General features: G+C 63.7%; 4 protein-coding genes across 4 annotated transcripts; 3 read left to right on the plus strand and 1 right to left on the minus strand.

Annotated features, from left to right (window-relative positions):
• Positions 1-182: 182 nt before the first annotated feature.
• On the plus strand, positions 183-1,409 carry RHTO_03033 (uncharacterized protein; the record flags this gene model as incomplete). The annotated part of the gene is made up of 4 exons (XM_016416705.1): positions 183-223; positions 291-638; positions 769-829; positions 921-1,409. The coding sequence occupies 4 exons, from the start codon at positions 183-185 to the stop codon at positions 1,407-1,409; spliced, it is 939 nt and encodes a 312-aa protein (XP_016276424.1).
• A 757-nt stretch (positions 1,410-2,166) lies between these two features.
• On the plus strand, positions 2,167-5,512 carry RHTO_03034 (uncharacterized protein; the record flags this gene model as incomplete). The annotated part of the gene is made up of 3 exons (XM_016416706.1): positions 2,167-2,530; positions 2,601-2,771; positions 2,832-5,512. 3 exons carry the CDS (start codon positions 2,167-2,169, stop codon positions 5,510-5,512), a joined length of 3,216 nt encoding a protein of 1,071 aa, XP_016276425.1.
• Positions 5,513-5,706: 194 nt separating this feature from the next.
• RHTO_03035 (zinc finger, PHD-type protein) lies at positions 5,707-8,459 on the minus strand (the record flags this gene model as incomplete). Its single annotated transcript, XM_016416707.1, has 7 exons — positions 5,707-6,255; positions 6,318-7,359; positions 7,426-7,489; positions 7,549-7,663; positions 7,773-7,934; positions 8,020-8,092; positions 8,155-8,459. 7 exons carry the CDS (start codon positions 8,457-8,459, stop codon positions 5,707-5,709), a joined length of 2,310 nt encoding a protein of 769 aa, XP_016276426.1.
• A 1,374-nt stretch (positions 8,460-9,833) lies between these two features.
• RHTO_03036 (Vps51/Vps67 family protein) lies at positions 9,834-13,297 on the plus strand (the record flags this gene model as incomplete). Its single annotated transcript, XM_016416708.1, has 8 exons — positions 9,834-10,297; positions 10,352-10,524; positions 10,582-10,967; positions 11,025-12,153; positions 12,209-12,307; positions 12,363-12,527; positions 12,586-12,944; positions 13,007-13,297. 8 exons carry the CDS (start codon positions 9,834-9,836, stop codon positions 13,295-13,297), a joined length of 3,066 nt encoding a protein of 1,021 aa, XP_016276427.1.
• Between the last annotated feature and the right edge of the window lie 144 nt (positions 13,298-13,441).

Below are 13,441 nucleotides of genomic sequence, written 5' to 3' on the forward strand. Positions count from 1 at the left end.
CCCGCTCGTTCGACATCGTGTCTCGGATTCTCCGACCGCTCCACGGCCTCCGTGGACTTGGACAGGTCCGCGGACCCTCCGGCTGGTGCGCTATAAAGTCGCTCTTTCGCTCGCTCCCTCTCTCCTTCCTTCACTCGCTACCTCTTCGCCACTCGACGAGCTCTTCTCTCTCGCACGTTACGATGTCTGGCCCTGCTGCTCTCAACGACGACCCCTTCTCGGAGTGAGTCGCCTCGAACCTCCTCTCTCTCTCTCTCTCTCATCCCTGCCTGACCTCGCTCGTTCCGCAGGCCCGCTTTCCTCGCTGGCCTCGAGGCCGCTGGCTACCTTCAGCGTCTCGACACCTCCGAGGCTCGCATCACCGCGCGCTTCCAGCACGCTCTCACCAAGATGCAGTTCGCTGCGCACTCCGAGGAATTTTGCGGGCGAGCCGGCATCAAGAAGGTTCACCGCTCGACGGTCCAGTTCTTCAACGAGGACCCTGTCGCCGACCCGTTCATCCATATCCAAGTCGCGACCTTGCCCCGTCCTCGCCAGGCCCTTGTCACCCCGAAGGGTTGCGAGACGTCTGGATGGACGCCGATCGGTAGCGAGGACGAGGCGGATGGTACCGTCCACTACACCGTCTCTCACCCTGGGTGCGTCCTCCTCCCCCTGTACCTCATCGTCGCCATTGGGCACTGCCCTTCCCTCTCGTTCAGCGTCCTCCACGTCGTTCTCGCGTTGCCCACTACCATCAGCATGCTGACGACGATGCTATGTTCGCAGCTTCTGGCCCGTCACCGTCGTCTTCGACGTCAACCAGTCGCACCTCTTCGACGAGGACAAGGTCAGTCTCGACGCCTCTCCTGCTCTTTCTACCGTCTTTCTCTCTTCCGCTGAACGCCTGACTGACGATACGCGTCCCTCCCGCTACGCAGTACGCCTCGATCCGCGCCGCCGACGACTCGGAGGGCTCGGACGCTGAGGACTACCTCGGACGCTACACTAGCGGCCGCGGCTCGACCTCGCGCTCGGGCGGCATGAGCCGCTCGTACTCGGGCTACGAGGGCGGCGCCGGACGCAGCAGCAGCCGTCGCCGTGACGCCGCTGGCTTCTACGCCGACGAGGACGCGGGTTACTCGTCCCGCGGCGGAGGCGCTCGTCGCTCGTCGTCGCGCGCTGGATCGCGCAGGGGCAGCATGTACGCCGACGGTGCCGGCGCTGGCGTCGAGTCGAGCGACTCGGAGGTCGAGGACCGCTACTCGCGTCGCGGCGGCGGAGGCATGGGCTCGTCGAGGAGGGCGAGCATGAGCGCTCGCGAGCTCGACTCGGCCATGGCCGACATGCAGCTCGCTCGCTCGGCGTCGCGCGCCTCGAGGGCTCGCTCGGAGAGGCGCGACTCCTACCGCAGCGGCGCGGGATACTGAGCGTAGCGTTCTCTATCCCTGTTCTGCAACCCACTCGTTCTATCGCTTCTTTGCACCGCCAGCGAGAGCTTCTCAAGCTTGTCGTCATTGCTCCAGAGTCGGTAAGAGAGCGTGTACGGGAGCGCAGTGACGGAGCGCCTCTTCGCATCCTCCTCCGCGCGCTTGGCTCGTCTCCTGCTTCTCGCGCCGTGTTCCCGCTGGGTTGGAGACCTGCCGCTCGTGGCTATCGCATGCTCCGGGCAATCTCCAGCAAGCTTGATGAACAGCTCGCCGTCCTTCCGCTTTTGTCGAGATCAGCTTCGCGGTCGACTCCAGGAGGAGAGGGCGACGTCGAGGGAGGCAGCTGCTGCTGGGAGTGATCTGGGTGCATGGCTGGTGCTCGTCCTGCGTGGTCCTGTCCTCGTCCTTGCGCTGCTCACCGCGCTTCTCCTCTTCCCGCCCGCCCCATCCGCGCACGACGACGACGAGCGCGTTCCACGGCCAAGGCCTCGACCGTCGCTTGCTTCCTCGGATCGCGTCGAGTTCGCTTTCCCAGCCTGCTGCCGACTACTTCCCAGCTCGCCGTCAACTCCGCCTCGTACGCTCTCTGCGTCTTTTGCGTCTCTTGTCCAGCGACAAGCGACTCGTCTCGCCTTGCAACACCGCCAGCGCCGCATCACTCGCCGCCGCCGCACGAACCGCCTTCCTTCCCGCCGTTCTCAGCCTCTTCGACCAGGTCGCGGCGGATCTCACACGAGTCTTTCGAGGGTGATCTGGCATGGCGGCGGTCCTTCAGCCTCGAGGCGACGTCCTCGTCATGCCTCCATTCACGGCGGAACACCCGACCTCGTCTCGCCTCGTCTTCCCCGCCCAACCCTCTCCTGCGCCCCCGATGGGGAAGTCGACATCCAGCATGAGCTCGACGAGCGTTGCGACGATCGCTGGGTGTAAGGGACAGGCGCGGGAAGTCGTGTGGGAAGAGGACGGCGAGAGGGCGAGGATGCAGGCAGAGATTGAGCGCAGTCTGAGGCAGCTTGAAGGGACGTCACCTTTAGAAGAGGATGAGAGACTGGCGAATGATGCTGCGTCGGTGGAGGACCTGTTGCGGAACCGAGGCGAGACGTCTGCGCCATCTTCGCAAGGTGCGTCCTTCTTTCGTCCTGCGCGACAGGGTCTACAGACTGATGTGTCTCGATGTCTCAGACTCGACAGATCTCCCTGCCGGTTCATCCCGCCGCGACGTACGGCTCTCGAGCGACAACAACCGGCTGAGCGTCGTGACCTTCGACTCAATGCTTACAACGGGCGAGACTGTGTACGAGGACGCTTGGGAGGAGTTCGAGGCAGAGGACGAAGACGCATTTGACGAGCCTGCCCTGCCTCGTAGGTCTCCTCCGCGTCAGCCCGATTCTTCACCAGTTGACACCGTCCACCCTCACGCAGCTCTGCCCGTCAATTTCGCCCGCTCACCCATCTTGCCCGACACGCCGCCCTCCGAGAAAGAGCTTGCAGCAGCGAGTCTCACGCCCAAAGTCGGTTCGCTCGACGTGACGCCGCAAACTTCGCCTCTCGATGCGGTAACTGGCTTTTCGCCTCGATCCGCTTTTGAGGAGCAGGCGACCTTGCTGCAGCAGCGAGCTGCGCTCCAGCTCGAAGCGGCGCGCATTTCGACAGCCCGGCACTCGCTCTCTATCCATCCTTCCGAAGCGGCCGTCAAGCTCCTCACGCGGCGGTACTCGGCTGTCCCGCGCATCTCGACGCAATCTTTTGACGCACCTCAAGCAGCGAGGATCGCTTCTCCGACCTCGCCCAACCGCCCTCGGCACCCCAAGCCGCTCGTCCTCACTCCCGCTCGAACGGTCCACACGCCTCTCACCACCTCGTCTGCCGTCTCTCCCGGTCGACGTCGCGGCTCGCTGACGGGAAGCGAGCAAGGCGGTCGCTCTCGCAGTGGCTCGCTTACAATCGCAACCCCGCCGCGCATCATGTCGCCAACTCGCGCCCACCTCGCACCTTCCGCTCGCTCTCCAGCAGCAATCCGACGACGTTCGATGGGTTACATCGATTCCTCCTCCTCGCTCAACAGCCGTCCGACATCCGTCGTTTCGCCAGTCCTGCCGCCAAAGCGCGACTCGGTCGCATCTTCCGTCTCTTCTCCTCGCCTTCCCTTGTCGCGCAACCGGTCCGCGAGCGAAGACACGACCAGCAGTCAGACCACAAGGACTACAGCTTCGTCTCGCGCTCGTCTGAGCGGCTCGACAGACGAGAGTCCCGTCTCGAGCGTTTGGAGCGACGAGAAGGACGGCTTGCGAATCGACAGTGATGGCAGCCCGCTTGGCAACAACGGCGTCGAGTTCGACAGGACGTGGTCTCGGCGAGGCAGCGCGCCTCTTCCGGCTGTCAGCGAGACGGACGGCCTCGAGACGGCGAAGCCGACCTCGCCCGAACGCGACAAGCCGCTGCCCAGCTCGCCACGCATGGTCCCGGTCCCGCTCTCTCGTCCGACGACTGCACAAGAAGCGAGCACCATCGGCTTGTCGCCCGTCTCGCAAGCGCCCATCGTCTCAATCATCGCCTCTTCGCCCTCAACCATCCGCAGTCCTGCTTCGCGCAAGTCGTCCGGCGTTTCCCGTCGCGAGACCTTCCAAGCTTCGACGAAGCGTACGAAGTACGACGAGCACTGGACAGGCGGGTTCGCTAGCGACTCGGCGGCGGAAGAGTCGGACTTTGGTCGACCTTCGCTTGACGTCGCGGCCGCACATGCCGCTTCTGGCTACCTGACGGAAACGTCCTCGCGGAGCGATTCGCCTGCTTCGCCGGCATTCGGCTCGAGCGATGGAGAAAAGAGACACTCGATGGCGACGAGGCGCAAGCCTATTGTGATTAGGAGTGGCGCAGCTCGCTCGTCTGCCGCCTTCGCTCGACGGAGCCAACGTCTATCGCAACTCGACCCGACTGTTGGGGACAGCTCGCATCGCCTTTCGCGAGTTGTGCGCCGTTTGTCTGGCGTCGGCAAAGACGACTCGCCGCCTCTTCCGTCAAGGTTGCACATGGCGGGAGCGCCTTCAGTGGCTGCTCATCGCCAGTCAACGCACTCGTCCAAAGTGCGTTTTGATGAGCGGCGACTCTCGACGGCCCGCTCGCCTCCCTCAGGCGCAGCTGCCGTTTGGCCACCACCGGAAGAGACCAAGACGATTTCGTTTGCTCCGACCCTCAGCTACAACAGCGAGTCGGAGTCGTCGGCAGGACTCTCGGGACGCGACAGCGAGACGGACGACGAGATGGCTCGCTACCGCAAGCCGTTTCGGTCTCTCGGCAGTCGTCCTCGCCGCGCCTTCGAGCCTCGCGACCCTCGCTCTCGCTTCGAAGAATCCGACTTCGGCCCCGAATCGTTCCTCGAGGTTTTGCTCAACGAAGAGCCTCCTGCACGCCCTCGAGCAGGCAGCTACGACTCGCGGTGGAGTGGCTACTCGACCGGGATGCTCGACAGCGACACGAAGGGTTCGTCGTCGTCCAGCAAAGCGTTCGGAACCGTTAAGCCAGCCAAAGGCCTGGCGAACAAGCTCTTCGGAGCGCTCGCCAAGTCGCCCAAGCTGTCGTCGAGCGAGGACCGTCCTCGGCGGCCCGTCTCAATCACGCCTCGCGGTTCTCCTGCCGCCGACAAGCGACGCCCGTCGAACAAGCCTCGTCCCGTCGTCTCAGGACCGCTCGAACTTGAAGCAGCAAGCTCGGCCATGCGCCAGCAGGATTCGCACGGCTCGACGGGCTCGTCGACGTCGTTCAGCTCGCGAGAGTACAGCAGCGTACGCTCCGGCTTCGGCGCCTACAGCAAGGTGAGCCTGTACCAGCCCCTTCCGACGATCAAGCGCGGCGGCATGGACGACGAGACGGCGGAAGAACTCGCCTCGTTCGACTTCACGAAGCAGGCGAACCCCTCGCGCAACTCGCCGCGCAGACTCACCTCGCCTGCGACCCGTCAAACTCGCATCGGCAGCGCCGGCTCCGTCTCGCCAAGCACGACGCAGCTCCCACTCCTCCGTTCGCCGCGGCGGTCGTCGGAAGGAAGCGTCGCGGCATTTCCTACTGCTTTCAAGGTCGTCCCGCTGTCGCCGGCGCTGAAGTGAGCGATCAACCCACTCTTGTAGCCTTATCTCGCACATGTAGCTAGGTCCGCAACGAAGTCTATGCAATCGTTCTCTCCAGTCTTTGCGGTTCAACGAGGCGCCTCGTCGCGATAGCCAACTCGCGATTCAGATTGCGCTAACTCGGCGGACGCCGTACAGTAACTTAGTACAACACGACTTCGACTGCCCACTTCTCAAGCCGCCTCCTTCTCGAACCCGTTCGCCTTGACCTCCGCTGGCGCTGATGCCTCGTCGACCTCCATCGCGTCCATTCCTACTTCCGCCTTGACCTCGCCCGGCGCAAGCGACGCCTGCTGCTCCTCCTGCTTCGGCAAGACATGCGCATCGCCGGTCGGCGCGGGTACTGCTGGCGTACCCATGGCATCGGAGGAGGCGGGAAGGCCGAAGGGAAGGGAAGACTCGGACGGCGTCGCGGGCGTGTCGGCATTCTCTGGCTCTGCGGGCGCAGGCGCGCTCGTTGCAGGTGCAGCAAAGGTAGGCGCGGCGTCGGCGGCAGAAGCTGGGGGAGTCGATACAGGTGCGATTGCCGAGGCGGTAGGAACAGGCGCTGCAGTTGAGAGAGGGTCGCGCTGAGTCGCAGCATTGGCGGCGGGAGAAGGGAAAGGCGAAAAGGAAGGCGACCCTGCGTGACCAGGCTTCTTCTGCCCGGGTCCGCCGGCACCACCTTGCTCCCAAGGTCGCCGCCAAGGTGTCGAGTCGGCCTTCAGGAACTCGAGCTTCGGCTGCAAGTCAAGAAAGCCGAGTCAATCGTTACTCTTGAGGAAGCGTGAGAGCAAGCACTCACCAAGATCGGCTCGCCGTCCAAGAACCCGAACAACGCCGCCTTCCAGCCATCCGTGTCCGACCCTTCCTTCGCCTTGCTCAACTTCCGCACCCGCATCAGCGCCTGCAAGTCTTCCTTCGATGTGACGACGAGCTCGGTTGCTTTCGGTGCAGGTGACAGGCTGGGTGAGCCGCCTCGCGAGCGGGACGGGCCGCTGGGCGTACCGCCGGGTGCAGCTGCTGCTGGACGCTTGGAAGTCGATGCGGCGGTAGTGGAAACAGGAGCCGAAGGACGAGGACCGCGACGCTGGGTCGAGTTGGGGAGAGGGGAGGGGACATCGCGCGCAACCGCCTTGCCCTTGTCCTTGCCGGGCGAGCCGTTCGTCGTTGACTGCTGCTGGTTGAGCAAGTCGATATAGCGGACTTCGGCGAGGAGAGCGAGGTTGTCGAGCGGGTTCGGCGAGGCAGACGAGACCTTCTTCCTGCGCGCGTCGCCCTCAGACTCCGAGTCGTCGTCGGACGAAGTGAGGTCGCTGAGAGGGGACAAGTCGCCGCTATCGTACCCCGAGACTGCCGACCGTTTTCGAGGCGCCTTGCCGGCCTTCTTCGACGAGGAAGGCGCGACTTTCTGACCCGTCAAGCGTCCCCAGAAATCGAGGATGACGTGTCGCTCGGGAATCTGATACCGCACGCGGTTGAGCGTCATCTCCTCGATCTCTTCGCGCGGCGCAGGATCGCGTGAGGGCATGACGATGATGTCGCCGTTGTTCGAGCGGTACGGCTGGTCGACCGTGATCGTCTGCGTCGTCTTCGTCTGCCGCCGCTTCGGAACAATGTGGTCGGTGTGGAGCGGGCACATCCACTTGCGAGTAGGCGGAGGCATGCCCGTCATCGGCGGGTCGAGACAGTCGAGATGCCAACTCTGGTCGCAGAAGTCGCACGAGATGATCCGCCGCCGCTTGACTGCCGAAGCCGCCTCGTCGCAGTTGTAGCAGATGATGGGCCGGCCGTTCTTGTCCTTGAGGCGGTAGCCGTCGCGGTCTTCCTGGCCAATCGCGCGGCCCCTGCTCGATTCGGCGAGTCAGCAACTCTTTCCTCGTCGCCGGCTTCGAGCTGCGAGAGAAACGTACGTGATCTTGGAAGGCGGGCGATGCTCGACCGAGTCGATGAATTCCCCATTCGTGCCCGTCGCGACTGGCTCAAAGCGTAAGTACCCGAGCTGAGCAGCGGGATAGCTTGGCAGCGCAACATACCATTCCTGAGGAAGTTCTTGATCTCGTTCGGCAGCGAGAACTGCTTCGGGTTCTTCGTCTCGACCTCATAGATCAGGTCGGTGAAAAAGCCGGCGCGAGGCTTCGGAGGCGGGTGCTGACAGAGGGGAGCTTCGTCAGTCACGTCATGGAATTTCGCGCACTGCCCGGTACGAGTCCTGCAAAAGACGTCTCGGGTAACGCAGGGAGGGAAAGCAGCGACTCACCGCTGCCGCGCGACACGCCTTGCAGAACCAGCTCTCGTCCGGCACCTCGTCAATCTCGAGAGGCGGCTCCAAGCACGAGAAGTGGAAGGAGCGGAGGCAGCCGCCCTCGCAGCACAAGAAGTGGCCCTTGCCGCCGCACGAATCGCAGAAGTCGTTGTTGGGCTGGACGGCAATCGAGGGTCGTGTCAGTCTTCTCGCTCGAAGCTGCACACCTCACGACGTGCGCGAGGACAGTGAGAGTACGTACAAGCTGAACGTCGCCCTGCGTCGAGCCTGGTGCGGCCGCACGGCGAGCGAGTTGCTTGCCCGTCTTTGCAGGGCTGTCAGGGCAAGGCGCGGTCAGCCTGGTTCGTTCGCGCTTCGTCCAGCCCTCGAGACACACCTGAACTTGACGTTCTTGGGCCTCTTTGCGCGCGCGAGGGGTTCCGCCGCGCCGAGCGACCTCTTCGTCCCTGCACCCCCGTCCTGTCCGACCGCCGCTCCGGGCTGCAACACGCTGTGGTCCTTTGGGGGCGCGGGCAATGAGTCGTCTAGAGCATCAGTCCCGAAAGCTTCGAGCTCTTGCTGCGCGAGCGGGTCGAGGTCGTCGAGGTCGGGCGTGGGAGTTCCCGAGGGGTTGTTGCTCGTGTCTGGCTCGCCAGCGGCTGCTTCGGCGGGCTGCGACGAGATGGACGAGGCCCTGGGCATCTGTGCAGCCAAGCGCAAGCCAGAGAACGCAGCGAGAAGCGGTCGAAGCGAGCGAGTGAGGGTCAGGAGGGAGAGGAGCGAACTGGCCTCGCTCGCTCAGTCGCACCGCTCACAGCGCTAACCGCTCGCTCTACGGGCGCGTCGCAAATTGGACAGGCTCAATGACAGGCTGAAGAAGGCCGTGCAGGCGCAATCGAGCCGAAAGGAGAGCTTGCAGCGACGGAAAACATGCTGCGCCCTGCTGGACCTCGTGTCACAAGCGTATCTCGTCGCTTCCAGCCCGCTCGTCGCCCTCCGCACCCGACTACGCGACCGCAATATGTTCTTGAGCGTCGTCTCCTGCTTGTGCCGTCCTGCGCGCGCGAGGAGCAGCGTCAGTGGCTGCGAAAAAGCGAGGGGGAGGAGGACGTGGCGGGACGCACCGACGCTTCAGAACCACCGCGCGATGTCATGCAACTCAGAGTGGCTGGTAGCAGACAACTGTGAGAGTGTATAGATGAGCGCATGCGGCCGGCCGAGCCATGTAGCCGCACGAAAGCCAGTCTGACAAGTAGCGCCGAATCGGACGAGGTGCCGATGGTCAATCTTGCTGTAGACAGCGCCAGCAGCTCGTCAGTAGGTCCTCTAGCAGCTCCGATCGGGCATCCGAATTGCCAGCGCAGCGAGAGCGAGCGTCTGGATTGTCCGAGGCGCAATGGCGAGGTCGGAAGGGCGTTTTGAGCGGCGGCTTCATTGGCGCCGCGGGCAGGTGCGACTGGCGTGGACGGGCGCAGATGGTCTCAGGCAGCACGGTGGGCGAACGAATGCTCCTCAGGCAGGTCTTGCCGTGACGAGCCAGCTCGGTCGAGGCTATCGGGGCGGGATAAGCCATCATCTCGACGCAAGGACAAGCTTCGAGGAAGCAGAGGCACGGAGAGCTGCTCGACGTGTACGCCTGTATCCGTAGCATGCGGAAATGAGGGCTTCCGCGCGAGAACGCTGCCATGGGAAGAACGAGTGTCAGCCAGAAGCGACGTTGGCGGTATCTGCGAGGCGTGCGAAGAACGCACCTTGTCCTCAGCCCGTTTTTGAGCCCGCCTGATGTACTAGCAACCCTCCACACGGCCCCGGGAGTCGAGTCGAGACGATCCAGCAGAGAGAGGCAGGTCGAGGAGGCGAGAAGGACTCCTCCTGCGGTGGGAGGAGACTAGGACGAGAGCTGCGCGGCTGCACAAGCGTCTAGAGTGTCCCAGTAAGCTGTACGCCCCTTCTCTAGCTGTGCAGGAGGGTGAGCGAGCGAGAGTCCTTGCCTCCGCCTGCCACGCTCCTCACACACCCTCAAACCCCACTCGTTCTCTTGTTTGTAGGGCTGCTGCTCGGTGGGCACTGGCTGAGATGGCTTCGCAACCGCCAGAAACCCCGCGACCGCGCTCGTCGTCGAGTACGACGAGCTTCACCTCCCCACCTCCCTCGTCCCGACGACGACCGCCTCCCTCGGTCCTCTCGCCTCTGAGCGGCCTGTCCAACGCCAGTCCAGCCGCGTCACTCCGATCCTCAACCTATCAGAGCTCCGCGCGGTCCCCAGAGTCGGTCAGCGGGTACTCACTCGCCCCATCCCGCTTTCGCACCTTCTCGGCTACAGCGAGCCAGGCTGGCTCAATCGCGACGACAGCGAGTCCAGGTGGACCGGCGAGGTTCAAGCGCGGTCATGCGAGGAAGAGGCCGGGACAGCCGCCGCTCCCGCCGCCTGTCAGGACCAACAATCCGGACGAGGTCGACTTGATGGCACTCGAGGAGCCGGACGAGGTGTTTCGCATGTTCGGCGTGCGAGATGTGCGCAAGATTGAGCAGCGGGCGAGGTGTGTAGAGCCGCCTTCCTCATTGAAGGACGCGATTGACCTGTTCTCCTGCAGCGATGCCGCGAATGCCAAGGTGGCAGAGCTACGGACGATGGTCGGCGAGCGCTATCGCGACCTCCTTGCTGCCGCCGACTCGATTGTGCGCATGCGAAGCGCGGCCGAGAAGCTCGTCGACAAGCTCGACACGGTTCAGGCGGCTGTGAGCGCAGCGGATTCAGCTGTTGCTGGTGAGTCCGCTTCATCGAGGCGGGCGGAGATCGTTGCTGACTTTCAAGGCCTCGCAGACACGCCAACTAAGCCGCGGCCAACACTTCAGAACAAGCGACAACGGTCCGACTCGCCTACCGAAGAACGGACACTCGCTTCCTCCGCCACCCTCTCTTTCACCATCCACCTGCTCCTCACCATCCCTTCCCTCGTTCACTCGCTCGTCGATTCTTCCGACTTCCTCCTCGCCGCACGACTCGAAGACCTCGGCCGACTGGTCTACCGCGAGTTGTCGGAGTTTTCGCCTCCCGCTGCGGAAGGAGACGATGAGGATGAAGAACCGCCGCGGCTTCAGGAGAGCTTTCCCATCATTGAGAAGCAGTGGGAGATACTGTCGGCTCTGAGACCAGTCGTGCTGAGGAACGCGCTGGGCGATCTGAAGGTCTGGGACGCGCCTGCTTCGGTGCGTCGTCTTCCTTCACAGGTCCCAGCCGCGGCTTCTGACTCGTTATCTTTGCAGCGGACGGCACAAACGGTTGCCGCCATCGTCATGCTGCAAGAAACGACCACCTCCTCCGCCCTTTCTACCTTCCTCAACGCCCGTTCCCGCACCCTCGACGAACTCCTCCGCGCGCCGTCTACCTCGTCGAACACCCTCACGCCTGCCGTCGTCACCGAAAGGCTGGAACAGGTCCTTGGCCTGATCCTTCGCACGGTTGAAGCGGTGTCGACCATCTTTGGCGGCGAATCGAGCGACGGTATGCTCGCGCAACTCCCTCAGCAGGTCGAGCAGCCTGGCGATGCGGCATCTCCAGTCCCGCCCATCTTCAGCGCCTTCCCGAACTACTCGACTCTCCAGCGGCACCTCCCGGACTCGATCCTGCGCTACTCGCCGACTCTCACAGCCTCGCAGACTGGTTCACCGGATGCAGTGCAAGCCGTCACGAGCCAACTCGATGCGTGGCTCTCGCACGAGGTGGAAAGGGTCGTCTCGGGGATCAGTTCCTGGATCTCGACGCTCTGCTCGCCTGCGCCCGGTTCGCCATCGTCTTCCTCAGCCGGCGCCAAGCCCCTCTCGCACATCCGCCTCGCCGTCCGCCGCAACCTCACGACAGCCGAGCCATCCTCAACCTCCGTCGCCAAATCCCTGCAGTCCCGCCTCGAAGGCACGATCGAGACCCTCTTCGCCGACGTCTACCGCTCGCGTCTTTCGGCCCTCGTCTCCCGCGTCCAGCCATCCCTCCAGACGCTCCTCCTTGCACTGCCAGACTCGGAAGCCGACCGCGACACCGCCAAATTCCTCTTCGATGCGCCTCTCGCCTTCCCCAACGCCGGGATGTACGCCTCCCGCTCGTCCTCGGCCAAGACGGCTGGCACGGATCCGTTCGAGGCGTTCTTGAGCAAAGTTGGGAAGCGCGTTGAGGGGCGGAGTCCACTACTTGATACGGGTTTGACGGAGCTGGAGGAGGCGGCGAGGGATCTCCGGACGGACCTTGAGGACTGGCTTGGCGAGAAAGAGGATGTGAAGGGCGCGGAGGACGACCGTGAGATGCGGGCGAGGTTGCGGAGGGAGTACTTGTCTGCGGCAGAGGAGACGCTCAAGGGCGTGGCGGATGCGCTCGACGCAGTGTTGGCCGAGGTTGCGGACGGTGCGTACCGATTCATCAGCAGATTCCGCAGTTTGCTGACAGACTTGCCGTACAGATGTCAGCAACTCGCTCTTCGTCGGCAACTTTGCCTTCCTTCTTTCGTCCAGCCGAACCTTCACGCGCGACTTGTTGCTCTCGGGTACCTCGTCACAAGGTGAGCTGAAGCGGTTGCGTGACCCGTCAACTGTACGCTGATACACTCCACTCAGATCTACCTTTCCTTTCGAGCTGGCGGGACCGGCTGTCGGCCATTCAGGACGCATCCCTCGAGACATGGCGTTTGCAAGCGGTCGCACGGGCAGTTGGCAAGGTGCAAGAGTCGATGAACGCGGTCGCTGCTGCAGCGCCTGGCGCGACTTTGTGGGCTTGGGATGGTGCGTTCGTTCCCTCACGCAGGTGGCTCGCCACCCGCTGACGTTGCGTTACCAACAGCTTCGCGAAGTGCGGGCGAAAACGATGCGCTTCTCCCTTCGTCGCCCTCCTCAGCCCTCCTGTCGGCACTTCGCTCCCTCTCCTCTTCGATCCACCGCGTCGGCCTGCACCGCACCCAGTCTGACTCGTCAATCGCCGTCTCCCTCCTCGCCGCCTTTGCCGAACAGGCCCGCGATGTTGCGGGTCACTTCGCCGAGGCGCTCGAGAAGGGCGAGGTGCCGGACGAGCGGGTCAAGCGCGAGGTTGCGGCACAAGTCGCGTGGGATCTCGCACTCGTCGGAAGGCTCGTGTCGGCGCACAAAGGCGCGGCTAGCTCGAAAGGGGAGTGGGAGGACGCGAAGGGACGCTTTTTGCAACTCGTGCGTACCACTGCCTTCCTTCGGTATCGTAGCTTGAGCTAACTAGCCGAATCCGCCTACAGGTTTCGTCCAACGCGGGTTCTCTCGCATCTCGGGTTGACGACTCGGCGCTCCAGTACCTCCAGCGGACGCAGTCCATCCTCGCCGCTCTCCTTCCTTACGACCGGACGCTTGCGGCTCAAGCAGGTTCGACAGGAGCTGCCGGCAAAGCGAAAGCCATCGGTGCAACCGCCCGACTTCTCCCGCTCGGACAGACGGTCAGCGGTGCAGGCTCGCTCGGCGACTTCAAGAGCACGTCGGCAGGTCTCGTCAAGCCTGGACCGAGGTTGGGCCTGCTGCCTACTCGTGGATGAGCGTATCAGACGCAATGCACGCGGCTCTCTCACAGCGTTTCTGGCGTGGGAATACGAAGCGGCGTTGAGATGGCGAGAGGATGCGAGCGTGCGCGGTACGGATCCGGTCTAGGGTATATGCGAGTGTCCGTGAGTGCGGCAGAG

Source organism: Rhodotorula toruloides (assembly GCF_000320785.1).
Source record: "Rhodotorula toruloides NP11 unplaced genomic scaffold Scaffold2, whole genome shotgun sequence".
NCBI classification, from domain to species: domain Eukaryota; kingdom Fungi; phylum Basidiomycota; class Microbotryomycetes; order Sporidiobolales; family Sporidiobolaceae; genus Rhodotorula; species Rhodotorula toruloides.